The sequence below is a fragment of the Haliaeetus leucocephalus genome, unplaced genomic scaffold, assembly GCF_000737465.1.
Source record: "Haliaeetus leucocephalus isolate CR32 unplaced genomic scaffold, Haliaeetus_leucocephalus-4.0 Scaffold450, whole genome shotgun sequence".
NCBI lineage: Eukaryota > Metazoa > Chordata > Aves > Accipitriformes > Accipitridae > Haliaeetus > Haliaeetus leucocephalus.
Genome location: NW_010972886.1, coordinates 8,733,950 through 8,752,142, shown reverse-complemented (window position 1 = coordinate 8,752,142; position 18,193 = coordinate 8,733,950). Strand labels below are relative to the sequence as shown.

Here is an 18,193-nt window from a genome sequence, read left to right as displayed (position 1 = left end):
TTCCATGCAGGCAAAGTGAAGTACAACAGTTATTTATCTAGACTACATAAAACCTCCTTCTCATTTCAGTTGGTCATGTTGTTATTATCTAGTGGTGATGTACTAACTTTTCAGTCAGGCTCTGAGAGGAAGTATAGTAGACAAAACTTATGTGTACAAAATGGAAAATAATTTTGTTCTGTGATACATAAACAGAAATGCTAAAACAACCCTCTCCCAAACTATTTTCTTTTGTAAGATACCCTTAGCCAGCATGTTCTGAAATACAGCAATTATGGGCTGCTATTAATGGTCTGGTTTTTACTGTTATTCAGCTGCACACACTTAAGAACTATGCTATGGACTTAAAAAAACCCAAACCTTTCCAGACAGACATATTTACACTGCAAGTTGTTACCAGACTGTCTGAACTTAATTTAGCCAACATGATCTTAATCTATCTTAGTGAACTGGGAGGCTGAAGTCTTTATGGTCATAATTACTTTTTTCCAAGAGCATGACTTCATTCATTGCCCAAGACAAAGTACTCCGTAAGTGAGAGTGATCCAGGGTTTTCATTGTCTTGATGCATACTTGTGGCTTAGTTACTGTGCATCACCCACACTGTCTGATTAATCTGAAGAGGTAGAGCCTCTAACAGGATGAGGATCTTAAAACCCACTTGGAGGACTGTTAAGGTTTCCCTTCCTCCCTTTCAGTATTTGTTAACTCTCAGCTAAATCAGGTAAGAGTTTTGGCCTTCCAACCAAGCCACTATTCATCTCCTCCTGCTCTACAGATGCCCATACACCTTGAACACAGCTAGGCACCACTGTATTACCCACCCATATGATTACCATAGGTAATAACTGCTCTTGTGCTTTGCTGCCTATGTCCTATACATATTCTTAATGCACAATACAGCAGAGTAACCCCCTCGGCTAACCAATGTTCAACACTATTTTATTGAAAAAGCTGTGCTACAAGCCTTATATTCCTTATAAGCATAACTTAGTAGCGTGCTACATGATCACATAAAGGGGATTAATGCATATTGTACAGTACAGGTTTGCTCAAAACTTGTTAGATCAACCAGTTCACCCACCACTACATCTTAATTCAGTTTTAATGAACACAAAGGCACATCCGTATCTACTACAAACCTGCAGCTATACTGAAACCAGCTATTACATATTTTTTCAGCTGAAGACAGACATTAAATGACTAAGGTATTTGGTAGTATTAATATGGGTTCAAATAATAGTTTGTGTATCTGTGTCCATCAGCCTTTGAAACTGGTACCTTTTCTAAGGGGTTACAAATTCCTTCAGCAGTTTTAAGTCAATACCATATACTGCGTCCTTTCGCTTCTCCCCTCCATGCAGCACTACTGAATAGAAAAGGTCAGCATGTTACAAATCCTACATTACAGACTGCATGCAGGATTCGGAGAGCCTAAGACCAAAGGCAAAGGAGAAAAGACAAAATGATCTTTTTGCCACATGTCACTATAGAAGGTCATTTTTGTGACCTGTTTCCTCTTATTCTCTTCTTTTACATCCTACATTTCCTAAGAAAAACTGGATTAATTAGATAAATTCAAGCAAAGTCTAACTTCTAATTAAACATTATACCAAATCCACAATCTTTATAACAATTTGCCTGACATACACTGTACAGTCAAGACCACATTCAGAAAGCACAAAATTTTGCTGCTACCTCCACAACCAGAATACACAAACCAAGGAAACAGAAACAAAAATACACAGAGACCATTGGCAAGGGAACTTGAGCTACTGCTAAATAACTTTCATTTCGTGCTGCATTCTGGATGGACGAAAATTGCTGTATACATCATTTCCACATTTAAACAGTAATGCTACTGGCTAAGCATACAAAAGCAGAAAACTGAAAAGCAAAGAATTACATTAGGGTCATTCTGTTTACACACCATTCAAAATTATTTCACTACCACATTACAGTGACTCTCCTAGCCTCAACACCAAAGATCAAGTGTATATAGTATCTTGTAAACGATCCCAGTTCCCTTTTATCCTAAGCTGAGGTCTCAATTTTCACATCTATCTCAAGCGTCTAACACATGCAGTATTTCTCTCTTGCACAGCCTGCTCCCTTTAAGTTGCTACAGCAAGTGCTTTTTAGATCTGCCAGCAATACGTTGATGCAAGCGATCTACTCCTCCATATCCTTCTTTGGTCAGAGTAATAAAAAGTTTTGTTTGCTTACCTCTCCCTAGCTTTATTTTGCATGCAAGTGTTCCTGCTTTTGCATCAAACAGCTCCAGAACTCAACTTTAATGCATGGGAAACAGAAGATCAGCAAATACTTTAAAACTTGTGGTTTGGCCTCAGTGACATCCTCTTCAACGAAAGTAAAGAAGCCGATCAAAATCTGAGCTTAATTTTGCTAAGATTCTGCACTCAAAGTACTGGGATTGTCTGCTGGCTCATGTTGACTCAACTAATCTCAATGTTTCTAATTGCAACTTACTAAACTGTGGCTCAATTGATTAAAAATGAATTACTACACAAGATTAAAAGAAAGCTTTTTTTTTTATATATATATATAAAAAAGGTTTCAATAAATCCTGCCAAAACTTAAAGCACTTACAGAATACAAAGTAAGTTTTGAAAATGTGTAACTATTTTTTGAGTTAACTGAAAAAAAGATTTAGCAACTAACTGTCCTTGCAAGGCTAAGGAAACTATTGCAACAGAGAAAACATATCCAGCTCAACTTCCTCTACAGCTTATTTGTGTAAAACATTCTCTGAGTTGTACTTCCTCACTGGCAGGGGAGGCAGAACATCACTTTATATCCAGTCACAAGTGGCTGTAGTATAAAGAGAAGGAATAAGTCTTAAAACTTGCTTTACAATCTAACCAAACTACTGTATGACTTCATGACAGATCACCAAAGAAATTCCATTGTAACTTGGCTTTTATCTTTTGTTAAGGCAGACTTGGGGAGGGAAAAAAAAAAAAAAATCATTACAGAACCTCTGAAGGTTCTGGTTTTATACAGGTCTACATTCAGAAGTGTTTTCTATTGAAACTCCATCATAAAGTTATCGAAAATTGTAAGTAAAAATAAATGTTTGAAACCTTCAGACTATCCCTTAATAGCATGATTAACCAGAGAAATGGATGATTTACTAGAATCATCTCCCCACTCCATTTCTTTGTCAGATTCTGGACAGTCTTTCGAGTGGCAACAGGAACACTTTAGATTAATTGCACTAATAACCTTAGTACTCTCCAGTTTTGTGGGTGAGTAACCAACAGAATAGGTAACAATAGATTTGTGCTTTCACCTTGAGAAATGGACTCACACATTCAGGTGATGATGAGCAAGGTTTTGCATAGGCACAAAAATCCACCTGCAGGTTCGCTTGTGAGCCTTTTTTTGGCTCATGAAGCCACTCTGAAATTTGGTGTGTTAGTCCTTGCACAAAATGGCAAGAAGGAAGTGTCAGGAGCAGAGGCTCACACCTTTTAACGTGACAAGAAATCAGCGTTAAGCCCCTAAAGCTCCATTCCACTTGCTGCAAAGCTCCGGCTGGCACCACCTTCTTCTGAAAAGCCATTCCACCTGTCACTGGTAGGAAACGGAAAGAGGCAGGGCTGTCACCAAACCTGCACAAGGTCCTGGTAGAAAGGACTTACCTCATTTCCTTTTATTGCCAGAGAAGATCCAAACCTTTCAGACACATATTACCACTAACACCCTTTATTGCTCGTGTTGCTGCATGCTTCCAAAAGACAGAGCATAGTCTAAACTACTCACTTGGGATGACACGATTAAAAAGATGCATTGAAGAGAATTTTAAACTCAAACTGTTGTTCTGAATTTTGTAAAAGTAGTATTAAATACTTTGTAAAAAAATGTTCTATGTAGGAACAGGCAAAGATCTCAAAGATGACTGGTGAAAAGACTTAGGAAGGAATTAATTAGGAATTGATACGTACTTAGCAAGTAAGGCAGAAAACCTAGGGGGTGGGGGTAAGAAATAAACCTATCTACTTCACCCTTCCCAAAACTCCTAATTAGAAATAGCAGCAGCTTTAAGAAATCATCAGTCCTATATTTGTGGTGTTGCTATAATGTGGCGCTTCCCACAATTAATGTATAACAGGGACTTATTTTAAAATAACTTTTAATGGTTAACTTCCCAGGAGTTGGAATACCAGGGATAGAACTCCATAGGTCATATTTTATCATGCTCTCTGTTCTAAGCAAATGAGTGCACGTATTTACAAATCGAGTCATCATTTTCAATCAGATTTTGAAAACGTGATAGAGATGGTTATGAAAAATTTTGGGAACCAGTAATCTCAGATTCCAGTCACACCACTATTTTACAAAAAGGCAACATCAGAGTGCCCCCGCAAAAGGCAGTGAACTATGAAGCAAAGGAAGAACTATCACAGGCTCTGAAATGTTTATGATGGCTTATTCCTTTGATCAGTTCATGTAAAGGACCACATACAATCATCAAAACAAATGCATACAAGTTCCAGCATACCTCGCTCATTTTTCTGCAGGAAGTAACAGTGCAAAAGATACAAGATGCAAACACAGCATACTATTTTGTACCAGACCATCTCACCCACCAAATGAAATCTCTCCCACAAGACAAACAAGGACTATTCAAACATTTATTGTACGCAGAACCAGGAAGAGCTGTACGCACAAGAGCGGAACAAGACTGAACAAAATGAAGAACACCCTTACCTGAACCGAAGGTGCTGGCTCTTGAGATTGCTTACTGGTAGTTCCTTGGAAAGATGCTAAAGCAAAATTGTCAGTCTTGTGTAATACTGGACCATCAATCCTGGCAGATGCATCTGTCCTATGTGACTGCCACGTCTCTTTTCTATGATGAGATTCACCAGCTTGCTCATCTCCAAAGGCAGCCCAAGAACAGCTGTCTTTTTGCTCATCTTCAAAAGCATTCCAGTCTGTGGCCTGGTTACAACCTGCTGAACTGAAGTCCGCAAAGTCATCAGAGTCCTGAAAAGCAACACTCTCATCTTGAGGTTTTGGCACTGAATCAAAGTCTCCAAATTCACTATCATCACCATTTTCTACCTCAGTAGTATGCTGGAAGTCTAAGCCAGAAGTTTTACTGGTAGTATCACATTCTAAATTGTCAGCAGTCTGATTTAGTTCGGCCTGATCCAACTTTGCTGGCTGCTGAGAAAAAGTACTTTTGTCCCTGAATTCACCAAATTCATCATTAGGTTTGCTAATATGTGTGGGCTGTTCGGAAGATCCTTCTAAATCTAGAGCATTTACTGATTCTTGAGCATTAATGAAGGTGGGAGATGCACTGCTGACTGAACCAAAATCACCAAAATCATCATCATGTGTGTCACTGCAAGCTACAACTTCAGTACTATTTCCACCATTCTTAAGATCTTCAGAATCACCCAATTTTTCTCCTGCAAGATCACACCTTAGGCTTTGGATCTTATCAGCCCTGATGTCCTCTGTTCCCAAAGAGTCATCAGCTCTAGTAAAATCTTTGCCATTCTCTATGCCATGTTGTCTTCTCCTCCCACTGTGGTCTCCATTTTCAGTAGTGCATATTGAACTTCCAGTTGTTCGAGATGTACTAGAAATTGCAGATTCATTATCTTCCAGTGCTGAGGGACCCTGTTCACAACTAATTTCTGAAATGCAAACCTCTTCTTCAATACGAGTTAATCCATTTATTCTGTTGTTCTCCTGAACGCTCAGAGAGTCTCTTTCATTAAGAACAGTGCATACTGTAGGTCCTGTTCCCTCTAAATGGATTGGGTTTTTGTTTGAGAACGTAGCAAAATCTGCAAAGTCTTCACCTGAGCTAGGCATTGAGTTCAAATTCTGCTCAGTATTATGGGTGCTAGCAATTTTCAGTCCCTTTGAGTCACCAATACTGTCTAGATCTTCTGTTCCCTGAGGATTTACAGGGTCTGATGCTGCAAATCCATTTGTTAGAATCTCTAGACACAGAAGTTTCTCACCATTACAAGCATCTATTTGCTCATCCTGGCTCTCAACTACTATACCAGTTCTAACAACATGAGAAGAAAGACACTCCGATTTCCCAGTGTTGTCTCTTTGTTCCGCTCTTTTGTTTACATCTTCTAAAGTGGTACCTGAAGTTCTAAACTTAGATTTTTCTTTGCTGGTACTAGTAGCTGACATATCAGAAAGTTCCTTAGTAAGAGTAGGAAGCTCTGCAACGCAGTCTTTATCTTTAACATTTTTAACAGAAGTGAAAGTTGCAATGCTAGCTACATTGTCAGAATAATCATGAAGTGGGATGAAATGATTTGTGGGTATAAACTCTTCCTTTGGATGACTGTAGTCTGGTGCGTCAAAATCAGCAAAAGCCACACCGGCAGTGCTTACACCAGAAAATCCTCCAAATTCTCCAAATTCATCTTCATCATCATCATCAGCTCCATTGTCTAGTGGTGGAGGGGATGAGGAGTACATTCGAATAATGTCTGGTTCCATTGTTTAGTTCCACTTCAAAGTTAATGTATTTCTATAATAGGGAAAAAAAGAAGTATATTAGAATTTGACTAGCTTTTGTCATCTTTTTTTTATTTTTACTGTTCCACATTCTATTTTAAAAGTGTGCGTATAGGTCAAAGTCCATACTAAATATGAGAAAGGAATATTCCCCAAACCTATTTGCTAACCAATTCTTTTGTTTTAGAAGTCACAGAGAATCTACTGGAGACAGTTTAAGTCTCTTGTAAACTACTACATGATCATATTCTCAGCAGACGGTACCGAAATGCCAGAGCACAAAACACATTTGTCTTGAGTTGTTGTGCAACACACTGACACAACTAAACTCAGTTTTAACCCATCAGTTCTCTACTTCCTGTCACCAGCAATTCATAAAATAGCCAATGACCCTGGTCCATCTTTTCCCACACTCACTTGTGTGCTCAGCTGTACTGTATGACAGAAATTAAGCCACTTAATGAACTATGCCACAACAGTCATGTACGTAAGGCACCTTCAGTAGCACCAAAGGCTTTGAAAGATGTTTCCATAAGCTTTGAAACTACAAAGGAGCAGAGGAAGGAACTGCTGTTACAATCGCTAACTATGACCTGCTGCCCTACTGTTTAAGTTTCTTTCTACCAATTCATGTGTTTCTGTTAGGTCTCCCTGTTCTTTGGATTTCATAACTGCAAGCCAACACACTGTCTCCACAGCTGCTGCCACTAGCCTGCTTTTGTCTTACAAACTGCCAGCTGGGAAATGCCATTACGAGCACCAGCAAAGCCTAGAGCAAAACAAACTTCTTCATCAAAGCTTATTCTCAAAAGCAGAACGGAGCAAGATTATCCATAAAATATTTAAATGCAAATCACTAAATCACAGGAAAAAGAAAAAAAAGAAAGGAAAAAAAAAAGAAGAAGAAAGTATTTCCATGGCCTAGATAGAAACAGATTAAGAACTCTATCTTAACATTGCAAACCATTACAGTAACAAGTAAGGTATGGATGGAAAATTTTCTTTCCTAAAGAGTGATCTTGATTTTTATTTTTTTTCAATATGGTGTGTAATTAATGAAACAATAACTACTACTATTTATAGATTCACAATTGTACATATCACTTAACTAGTTCATACCTTGGAGCCCTTAAAAGGAGAGCTACAACCAAGCTCTTTCCATTTCAAATGACACTTGTCATGAATAAACTGTAACAACATACTAAGCATTATCTACAGAAAAAGAGTGGAAAAAACCTGTACATATTAGCAAATATTTGAATTTCTAACCACCAGAATAAGTGCAGACTTTACAACACTAGTTCTGAAACACAAATAAAATATGATCCTTAACTCTGATGTCTTTCGCAAATGACTTTGTACATGCACCTAACCAGCAGCACACAAAGGGTATAACAACAACAAATGAAGCTCTGTGGTTCTTCTCAAGCACAATACCCCAGCACTTGAGCCAAACAACTCTTGGTATTTGCCAAGGAAGTCTGGCATCTTTAAGGTGACTAACATACCTTCAATTTTTTTTTTAAAAGGGTATTTTGCAATTACAAAAGAACATCATGCTTATCAGATGAAACCACGAAATAATTTGTAACATCATATGCAAACTGAAGAAGACTACAAAGGAATTTTATTTAGAATAAAGAGTAAGCTGTCAACAAGCTCCCAGTTATGCTTACTCAGCACCAGCTGCTTAACAAGGTATTTGAGAGAAGCACTTCACTTTTCTTATCTCAGAGGCCTCATCTATCAAGAGCACTCTCCCTTTCACATCAAGGTCTAGCAATTGCTGTTTAATGTCATACACGAATGTAAAGATCCTTTCCAAGATGTCTGTAGAGTGTGACTCTGTGTTCACACAGATATTACTCCAACCTGTTTAGTCTCCAAGCTTCTCGTTTTTCAATTCACTAAATACGATAATAGCATTTCTTCTTTGGAACTATCAGAGCAGCCATTCCTTCCTTATACCCAAATTTCCAAGATCTACTGTGGTCAACCATCAACACTAAGATTAAACACCCAGTATATCCAGATTACAATTGATTTCTGAATGTTTTACTGCACAGGAAGATCCATATGCTATACACAAAGATAGGCCCTGGTAGGTACAAATGCTGGTTTTGTTCTTTTGTAGAAAAAAGACCAATTAGGTAGATATTGGTATATATTAGCTTATCTCAAGGCACCTTATCTTGGGGATAGCACTATATAGAGCTATAGGGGAGTTGGTTAAACAGTTAATGGCATTGTGTCTGGAATTCATGAGTCCTATGGTCACAAGTCAGTAGCTCTTTAGTAACACACTGACATTTAGGAGAAAGGACAGAGGAAACTGTCAAGATGGGACTCACTCCCCACTTCTAATTCCTGGAAAAGGGAAAGGATTTCTTGTTTTGTTTTGTTTTTTTCTTCTTTTTTAATAAAAAAAGGAGTGGGTTTATTTGGTTATAACAGATCATCCCTTGTAATTAAACTTGAGTTCACAAGTCTCCAGTTGAATCTCAGTAGACAATAGCATAAATTTATTATTAAACCTCCTGAAATTTAACAAGAGTTGTTACACCTATTTGGAAAATTCAGTTGACACAATATTTATCATCTTATCCCATGTGAAAACAGCTGAAGAGACTGTAAAGGCAAGAAACTAGTTCTTGAAACAAACAAAAACCCCTCAACACTATTTCAAGGACAGCACTGACTGGATATAAACATTCATTATCCCAGAGAAAAAGGAGCTTGAACAGAAACAATGAAATGGCTGGAAAGAAAGAAGGTGAAAACAAGTGTCCTACAAAAAACACCTTTGATCAGCTTCTGGAGAATAATACTGGAGGGTGGGATAAGCAACTACTTGACCAAGAGCGAGTACTATGATTGAAGCCACTGCAACCTCAACAGTAATTTTATCATATCATTAGATGTTTTATTCTTTATTAGGCAGAGATGTAAAAACCCTCTAAAACACATCTCTAAAGCCATTTAAAAAGAAAAGATTTTAAAACAGAAAGTGACAGTTGCACAGTATGTTGATTTACATTGGAAAGAAAAACTATATAACTAAACCCATAGAAATTTGAAGCAGAAACCCAAATTAAATCCCTAAATATTTCAATTACTCTCAAACAAGTAGTCTATAAAACACTGCATGCTTAAAAAGTCAAATGCTTGTGTGCTGACACAAGTTAAAGCTAGGAAGCTAACATGTTTGATTTTGAAACCGAGATTTCTGAAGTCCACAAGACCCAGTCTTGAAGCTTTCAGTGCAGTATGAGTAATGAAGATCCAAGTTTAACACCAAAGTATTTATATATATATAAAAAATACAGATACATATCAGATTTTTCTTCCTTTGAAACAAAATTTTAGAATAATCAAGTCATGCAAGCAATTATATTCAAGTAAAAAGGAGATTAAATCTAGGTAGACCAGCCTCCCCTCTCCCAGAAACCTTATTTTTATTGCTGAGAAGTCATGAGAAGGGGATGAAAAAGCAAAAGACAGATGGAACCTCAAATTTGTTTCCAACTGGCAAATATATAAACTCACAGCCCTGTACATAGACAATAACATCAAAGTATAGTTTTGCTGGTTCAGTAATAAAACAAATCCACATTTTACTCCTACAGCCTCAAGTTTTCTAACAGCTTGGAAAGCACTTTGATCAGCTGCAACTCTTTTGCTTGACTAAGAAGCACTGCCAGCTCAGTGGCCTGCCTAGATTACCATGGCTTTATGGATAGGAATTAGATGCAGGAGGATGCTGATGAGCCTCCTAATTTATACCTATATATAGGCATATATATATTTTAAAGTAAATTAAAAAATTGCATTCATCACAACTCAGACTAAACAACGAAGCCTAACTAAAAAGTTTTGATCGTTTTTTTTTTTTACTGTATCTCAAAGCCATATCCTAACACTATGAATCAGAGGCCTTGAAAAAAACTTCTGAACTTTGCCATTAAAAAGAAAATTTGTCTGTATGTTTCACCAAAAGTATGTGTTTTGTTTTATTTTTAAGTCTTTTCAGATTTATAGGTTTGTATAAGTTGAGTTATAGGTTTGCACTTGAGTTATTTCAAATATCACATTCAGCTCTGTATTAGTAACCGCTCCATCACTTGACATCAGAAGATCTCATGCAAGAAATGCTGACAGAAATTAATTCTTAACCTGCACTGGATGTACATTCATATATTATCCATCATAACAACTTTACCCATTTTTTTTTGTTGGCCATTTAGTTTATTATTATCTTAACCTCAGCTAAAAATAAATCATAATAAGAGTTGAGAAAAGCCTTAGAGGCAAGGATGATCTAAAAAAGCCCCAATATGCAGCATTCAGAAAACACACTGAATAATGTGAGAGCAGCAAGCATCACAGTTAAAGGGAATTCACCTACAAGACTCCTTTTCTTTCCAGTTAACATAAAAAAAAAAAAGGGGGGGGGGAAGGCAAGGAACAAGAATAGTAGGGCCAAGCACAAGACAAAGATAATGTGAAGAGGCTGCACGGGGGCTGAAGCAGACTGCCAAAGCCCAGTCAGACATGTAGGGAGATCTCTGACCATCTAAAAACTTCCTCTCCTGCAACTTCTGCCATAAAGAAGAAGAAACTTGCTTCAATTTTTAATTTCAAAGCACTTCTGAAACATCACAGGGATCATTTACACAGCAGCAGTCCAGTAGCACAATACTCTGCTCCAAAGATGTTTCAGTAACAGTTGCCAAAACAGGATCTGCAAGAAAGATTAACTGTGCCTTTAAAAATCTGATCATAGGTTTGACAGTCTACTACATGTTTAATCAGTTTATACCCGTAAGAACCAACTGCATAATCAATTGTATGGACTTGTGTAAAATTTTTTTTTAAAATGTCAGCTATTTCCAACGATGTTACAGCTGCATTTTAAAAACTTAAAGAGCTCCAAAATGTAAGAATGTGTATTATATACGAGTGTAAGGTTGTTATGTTAACACAATTTAATTGTTGTTTACAGAACTCACAAGAATACCGTACTCAAAGTCTAACAGAAGGAAAAAAGTCATACTAATATTCCCTCTCCCCTTGACTGACTAATTAGTGATATTTTTAAACAGGGCATAATCCCAATTCTCCTTGAAATATAAAAACAGCATGGGAATTTTTAGCCTTAATGCAGTTTTCTTCAGAAAGAATTTCATTATGATCCCCTTTCCCAACATTCAAAAGTGTTCCACCTGTCACACAAACTATTGAACCAAATTCGTTATCGTCCACTGGAACATTAACATGGTGAAAACCCACAGGTCTGACAGAACAACAACTTTGTTCATTAATTCATTTAGTCAATCCCTGCTTTGTCTGGCATCGCAAACAGAGGCTAAGAGCTGGAACTGTGGCTTCATCTTTTGTAGTACTTTATACCCAACTCAGACACATTCTTTGTCAAGACATTAGGCTATATAATTTTGTAAACCTGGTATTTCAAGTGATTAACCCAAAATGTGATTCACCTAAAAGTAGAATTTGAACAATTCTATGACTGATATGCAGATTATTTATCTTCTCCCTATTTTTGAGGGAATTGGCTCCCAAATGTTAAGAGTCAGCTATGAAGTTAACATGCAGTTTTGCACTTATTTGTTCATTTAAACATTCTTGAAACATGCAAATTTTAAACAAATGGAAACCACCAATTTTTCAGCACACTATATAGTAAGGATTCTTCTCTGAGTGAAATTATAACAGTTTTTACTTGCACATCATAGAGCAGCTACTTCTATGATTTGTAATATGAAACAACACAGGTTTCTGGCATCAGACCTTACACCCTGAAGTGAAGAACCTGACAGAGTTTAAGTGTTCATGTTTAAACTGAATTATTTTAGCCACAATCACATACTTATGTTCACAAGTGTCAGCAAGTTTTTCAGATCACCATAGTTTAATATTAGACTGATGATGGATCTTTACCAATTCCTCATGACATGCAGTTGTCCAATATTTTCCAGAAAAAAAAAAAAACTATTAAAGAATTGTGTTCTCTTTCAGATGCCATTTTCTGCAGTCTTTTACATGTTTGATTTTTTTTTTTTAAAGGTGAAAACATTAGTTAACTTCTTGCTTCCATGTGTTTCTTTATATTCATACTTTGATATTCATTATGAAGGAATTTGACAAACAAATTTCAATATCATAAATAGAAGACCACTTTTAAAGTAATAGTAGAAATGTAATTCACCAATACACCTATGAGTACATATTGACGTTTTACTATAAAGAAAAAAAAATTGCTGATTAATTTGGTAAGATTCAATTCTCTTACTGCAGCTCTTGGTTTAAACCCTTTTTCTAAGTTCACAAGAATTTAAGAATGTTACTCAGGTTAATTTAAAACACTCAAAAGAGGAGACAAAACAGAAATCAGTAATGCTAGAAAAGATAAGAGTAGTAGTTCACTTAAGTTTTGATAGGGCAATGATTCACAGAGACAAAATGCATACCCTTCTTTTATCTCAAGTCACTAACCAGGTTTCCAAAACATTTATTATCAAACCAGGGTATCTTCTTATTTGCTTGCAAGTAAATAGGGAACAATATCTGCTTTCCTCATACATGGATCTCATCCTTGTTCAGTACCTTTCTGTAGAATAATAGTAACAGCCTAGCAAAGACATGGCAGCAAAAAGAACAATGTAATTATAATACACAAAAGCAGGTATAAATAGTTCCTTCTCTGCGTATGTTCTAAGGCAAAACTTGAAATAGCATGTTTGGCTCTTATGTAAGACCTAGAAAACTGGGAGCCCACAAGCAAAAAGTATCTCTAAAGAAATACTTGAGGCATGTAAATTCAAAAGAAGAAACTCCTTGTACAGCAGAATGTTCCCTTTAACTTAAGACAAACATTAGCAAAACAATGGATAACCCCTCAGCTGTGGGTTATTCTGAGAGCAAAACTGAGTTAAGCAACCCATCGCTTAAAGCATAAAGAAAACAAAATAATCAGAAATGGCATGATCAAGATCTCCATGACAGAAACAACATTACTGAAATGCCCTACAGTTAAAGCCTTGCAACGGCAAGGAGATGGATTTAAGTCATTAGCTGCTAGCATCTGATCTTTCCAAGAACATTTAACTCTTCTACTGCAAGGAAATTCCTCAAGCAGATACCAAAAATACCACAGTAAGGACCAGATTTAGTCTTCTCATTACAGCCAAATGTTGGCTTCCAGTAGAAAAAGCTGTCCTCTTCTGTTATAACTTTGCCTTTTCATTGGCTTATGAACAATGGAAAATGGATTTACAGTCTTTCTGAATCTGAGAACTTATTTCTAGAAAGGTTGTTGTAAATGAGGGGAGCCTGTCTGTTAAAATAGCATCTACAACCCAAATCCACTCTAGAGAGAGACACTGTCCAGACTGAAGTCAATATGTTCTTAAATTAGTTTAATAAGTTTACCTTTATTTTTTGAATAAGTTACCAGCAAACAAAATACAGCAAGAAAATGTTTACTTCATAAAGCCTCCAAGAAATCAATGTTTTCAATTTTTAATCTAATGCTCTTACAGACAGAATGTCCATTACCCAAAGCAGGAGTTTCACAGCACTTTTTTTTCTTGGACATATACGAGTTGAGGAAAACAATGTTCTCCAATTCCAGTAAAGCAAATGTATCTAAGCCTTATTTCTCATTATCCGACACTTGGAATTAAGCAACACCACTGTACTGTACTGTGGTTTCAACAAACACTGAATATGCTAGACACCTTCTATTAGAAAATATTGTATGTAAAATTAACATTAAAGTAACAAAACTCAGGAGACTGCCATCAGGATTCAGCCACTTATCTCAGGCAGCTCACTCTTCCTGTGTTCCTGCCCTCCCCAGGACGGCAGTAAACACCAGGCATCCTCAGACAATCCAGCATACAAGATTCAAACCTCTTTAACAGTGCTGCTCTTCCTCTCATCACTGACAATACAGGAAGACTAAGTTAGGTGGCACAAATGTGAAACTTAAACAGATCTGAGATGTAGATATCTCCCTTTAAATCTTACTTGTTAGATTACATAAAGAAGCAATCAAACCCATACTTTCAGTAGTTGTGCTGTTTCAGTTCTCCCTATTTCATTTTGGCTTAGCTGTGGAATCAGAGAAACACTTGAAAAATATGAATCTAAATGTTCTTAGTTCATGAAACTCTTTTTTAACCAAGAACAGCATTGCTTCCCCAAAACCAGAAGACCAGATTATTTTTATAAAGTTACTATAAGCAACAAAATTTAATGTTCCAACTCAAAATCTACTGACTTGCTTTAACAGCTGAGATAAAGACACTGTCTGTACCTAAATCCATAAACAGACAGTGGGGAAAATGTTGTAAGAACAAGCATGTTTTTAATTCATATAGGCAAACACAACTGGCTGGGAAAGTCAATCAGGTTTAAAATCTGGCTCTGTGGGAACACAATATTTGTGTCCAATGTACAGCACACATCCATACAATGTGTAAAGACAGATGTCATAAGTAACACATAACTGGGATGTTTTAATTCTTACTATTTCTTAAATTCCTTTTAAAACAGTGTTCAAATCGGTGAGAATATCTATTTCCGGATGTTACCCTCAAACGTGTTAGCTGGGAACCTGTTCTAAATTAAGACGAAAAGATGCTGCATTAGAAAGTATTGTAACTAGATTACCTAAAGTCAACTGTTCTCAGTGATTTATTTACAGACTAGTATGTTTTCCATCACATATAAACCCTTCAAACTTCACATAGACTACAGTAAAGAGCAGGATTAAAACTGCCCTGAGGTGCCCTCTTATATGAAAGTTCTCCCACAGCTTGGCAGAGGAAATACGGTTGCATAGGGAGAGCAACCATAGGTCTTCCTTCTATTACTGCAAACTTTTGCTTGTTTTTAAGTGAACAAATATTTTCTTCAACATGCAGAGAAGAAGTAGGTGAAGACAAAAAAAAAAAAAGGCAAAAAAAACACCTGAAGCAATTTAAACACACGTAGCAAGAACAGGCTTACATTATTCATCATTCATCCCACCTACAGACATGATCTCATATTAAAAACACAATACAGGAGGGACACCTAATACTTCAAAGAATAAAATCTATTTTCCATCACTTTTCAATAGCCATAAGAACTTGAGGTTTCACATTTCCTTCCCGCTGATACCTACTTTCAAATGCACTAAAGTGAAACAAGATTTGCCCTTCCTTGTGGTTCCTCCAAAACAGGACTTTTGGATTTGAAAAACACAAATTATTTGCCTTATAGAAGCAGACTCATTACATCACCTTGCAACTGGTACCGATACAGAAATATTCTTTGCAGTATCAATCCCAAACTTTAATTGCTAAAGACATTAGCAAAGTCTACTGGAAATGAGACTGTCAGTTTTCAAACAAGGCACATTTCAAGGCCTTTTCTGTGTGCATAGGAGCAGCTTACACAGTGCGTTTTCCGCACAAAGGAGAAATAAAATCAACAGACAGAATTTCTGAAACCTAGCAATGAGTAGGATCTAAGACACTTCTCTGAAGAGGACTATCCAGAAAAGTTATGAGTATTTTGAATCCCCATGAAAAGGTTAGCGTGTCATTGCATTGAAATGTTCACAAAGACGTAGTTTGAATTGTCAAACAGTACAATAGCACAGAAAGGAATGAAAATTTTGTCAAAAAAGATAATGAGTATCTGAGAGAAGATTATGCTGCCGAGTATAGTGAAAACAACCAGATCCAGCACCAGTTTCTTTACCGCTGGGTTTCCAACTGATACCACTACATAGCTGCAAGGAGAGCTCTATGAATATTTCAAGAGAAAAGGGCAAAGAGTTGACAGAAGTCCATCTAAGCTGCTCTATAATTTCCACGGTGAAAGACAAGTCTTTTCAAAGTACTGAAAGTTTCAGAATATTATTTTATGTAATTAGGTGTTAAAATGCTTGCATTAACTTAGTAAGTTACTACAGAAATTTTTAAGTATAAATGTAAGATCCCACGCTGCCTTCATCAACAGAAATATGTAACACAAATATGTTTCACTGTGTATAACTGAATTTTATAGGCTAGTAAATCCTTTGCTAAACAAAACCATGATCTGAATAAAAATTTTAAGAAAAATATCATTGGACAGCATGAACTGATCTACTGAGGCCGAGATCCTTCAACTGCTTATTTATAAACAAATTAAGGAAGTAAAAAGGTCATACTTTCACATGACCTTAGAAGGTCACACGACATGTACTTTTATGCAAACATCAGATGGAATGGAAACACCATAGCCGCATTAGCTTTTCTCAAGTCTCTTTACTATACAGTTAATTTGGTTTTTTTAAGTTTAAATTATCCCATCCTCAAATTTATGCTATTTATTTTCACTGATATGAAAGGAATGTTTCAAAAAAACCCCAAACAAACAAATCCTCAGTAGCTACAGGTACTTAACCTCTTCGCCCAGCTCTCCCAATTAATGTTATATTCCTCCAGCTACAGCTCGAACTTCAGGAAGAGGAACCGCTGCCTACGCATTAGCTGTATGAGCATGCATACAAACTTTTGTGTGTGCTGACAATACAACCTGAAGTTTTTATGCTTAAAGTAGGCTAATTGGTTTTCCAAGTCTAGTTCATATGTCCAGAGAATAAAACAAAGAGGAAATACTTTTAATTTTGTTCAACCTCCAAGGACCAGCCCAGTTAAAAACTAGCATCCATCAAACTCACTTTACCATGGATTCAACAACTGAAGAAATCAGTTCTAATGAACCACATCACACTGTAAACCATGCATGAAAACAAAACTTATACAACCAATGCACTACAGCTCTTGCCAATGATGCTTCTTCTACTCCATTTATGAACAGATGTTTGCTTTAAAAGGAGTGTCAAACTTCTGAAGGTTTCAATTTCTGTGCTGAAGCTGGAAGGAAGGGGCTGTCACCATCAAGAAGCCAGTTTACTGAGCTCTGAAGGAATCCCAAGGCTTAACCCTTAAACCCTTGGTTCAAGCAATTATCTTCTCTAAGGAAAAAGAATATTTTGGTTCATCAGGCAGCCACTTAAATAGCAAACCGAAGGGTTAGGACCTAATAGGCATTTCAGCAATTTTGCCCCATTTTAGAACGGCGTTACTTCTAAAAAAAATAAAATCAAACCATAACTCTGCTTCAGCATGTCATCTTCAGTTGCATTTAGCAACAGCCACACTTTACACCCCTTAAAAATAGAAAGCTTATGAGGAAAAACCAAACACACAGGTCAGCTTAGCTTCTTGTACCACACCACCGAGCCCTCTCTTCCAGCTGCCGCCCCGCTGAACCCCACAAAAACGCGGGGCACTCGCCCCAGGGCGACCGCCACCCCGCCCGCAGCCAGGAGCGGCATAACGCCGCTCGACCCCCGGGGCCCGCCGCCGAAGGACAAAGCCGCCCGGCTCCCAGGCCGGCCCTGCCGCGGCCCGTCCCCTCGCTCCAGCCGCGGCGGGACGAGCCGAGGAAGAGGCGCCTCAGCGAGGGGGAGCGCTGCGGGGCTTCACTCGCCTTGCCCAACTCTCCCGCCTGGCAGGGCGGCCCGGCCCCCGCCGCCCTCCCCCGACGATGGAGGGGGGGGGGGGGCGGGGGGGGAGGGCGGGGGAAACGAGGGCCCGGAAAGGCC

The 18,193-nt window shown here is 37.5% G+C and overlaps 1 protein-coding gene across 3 annotated transcripts in view; it reads right to left on the bottom strand.

Annotated features, from left to right (window-relative positions):
• The window catches only part of AFTPH (aftiphilin), a 67,028-nt gene that overhangs the window by 48,618 nt on the left and 217 nt on the right, over nt 1-18,193 (bottom strand). For all 3 annotated transcript variants that reach the window (XM_010574761.1, XM_010574762.1, XM_010574763.1), the window contains exon 2: nt 4,735-6,538. In XM_010574761.1, the coding sequence (XP_010573063.1) occupies nt 4,735-6,507 (1,773 nt within the window). In that variant the 5' untranslated portion in view covers nt 6,508-6,538. The remainder of the gene's footprint in view (nt 1-4,734; nt 6,539-18,193) is intronic.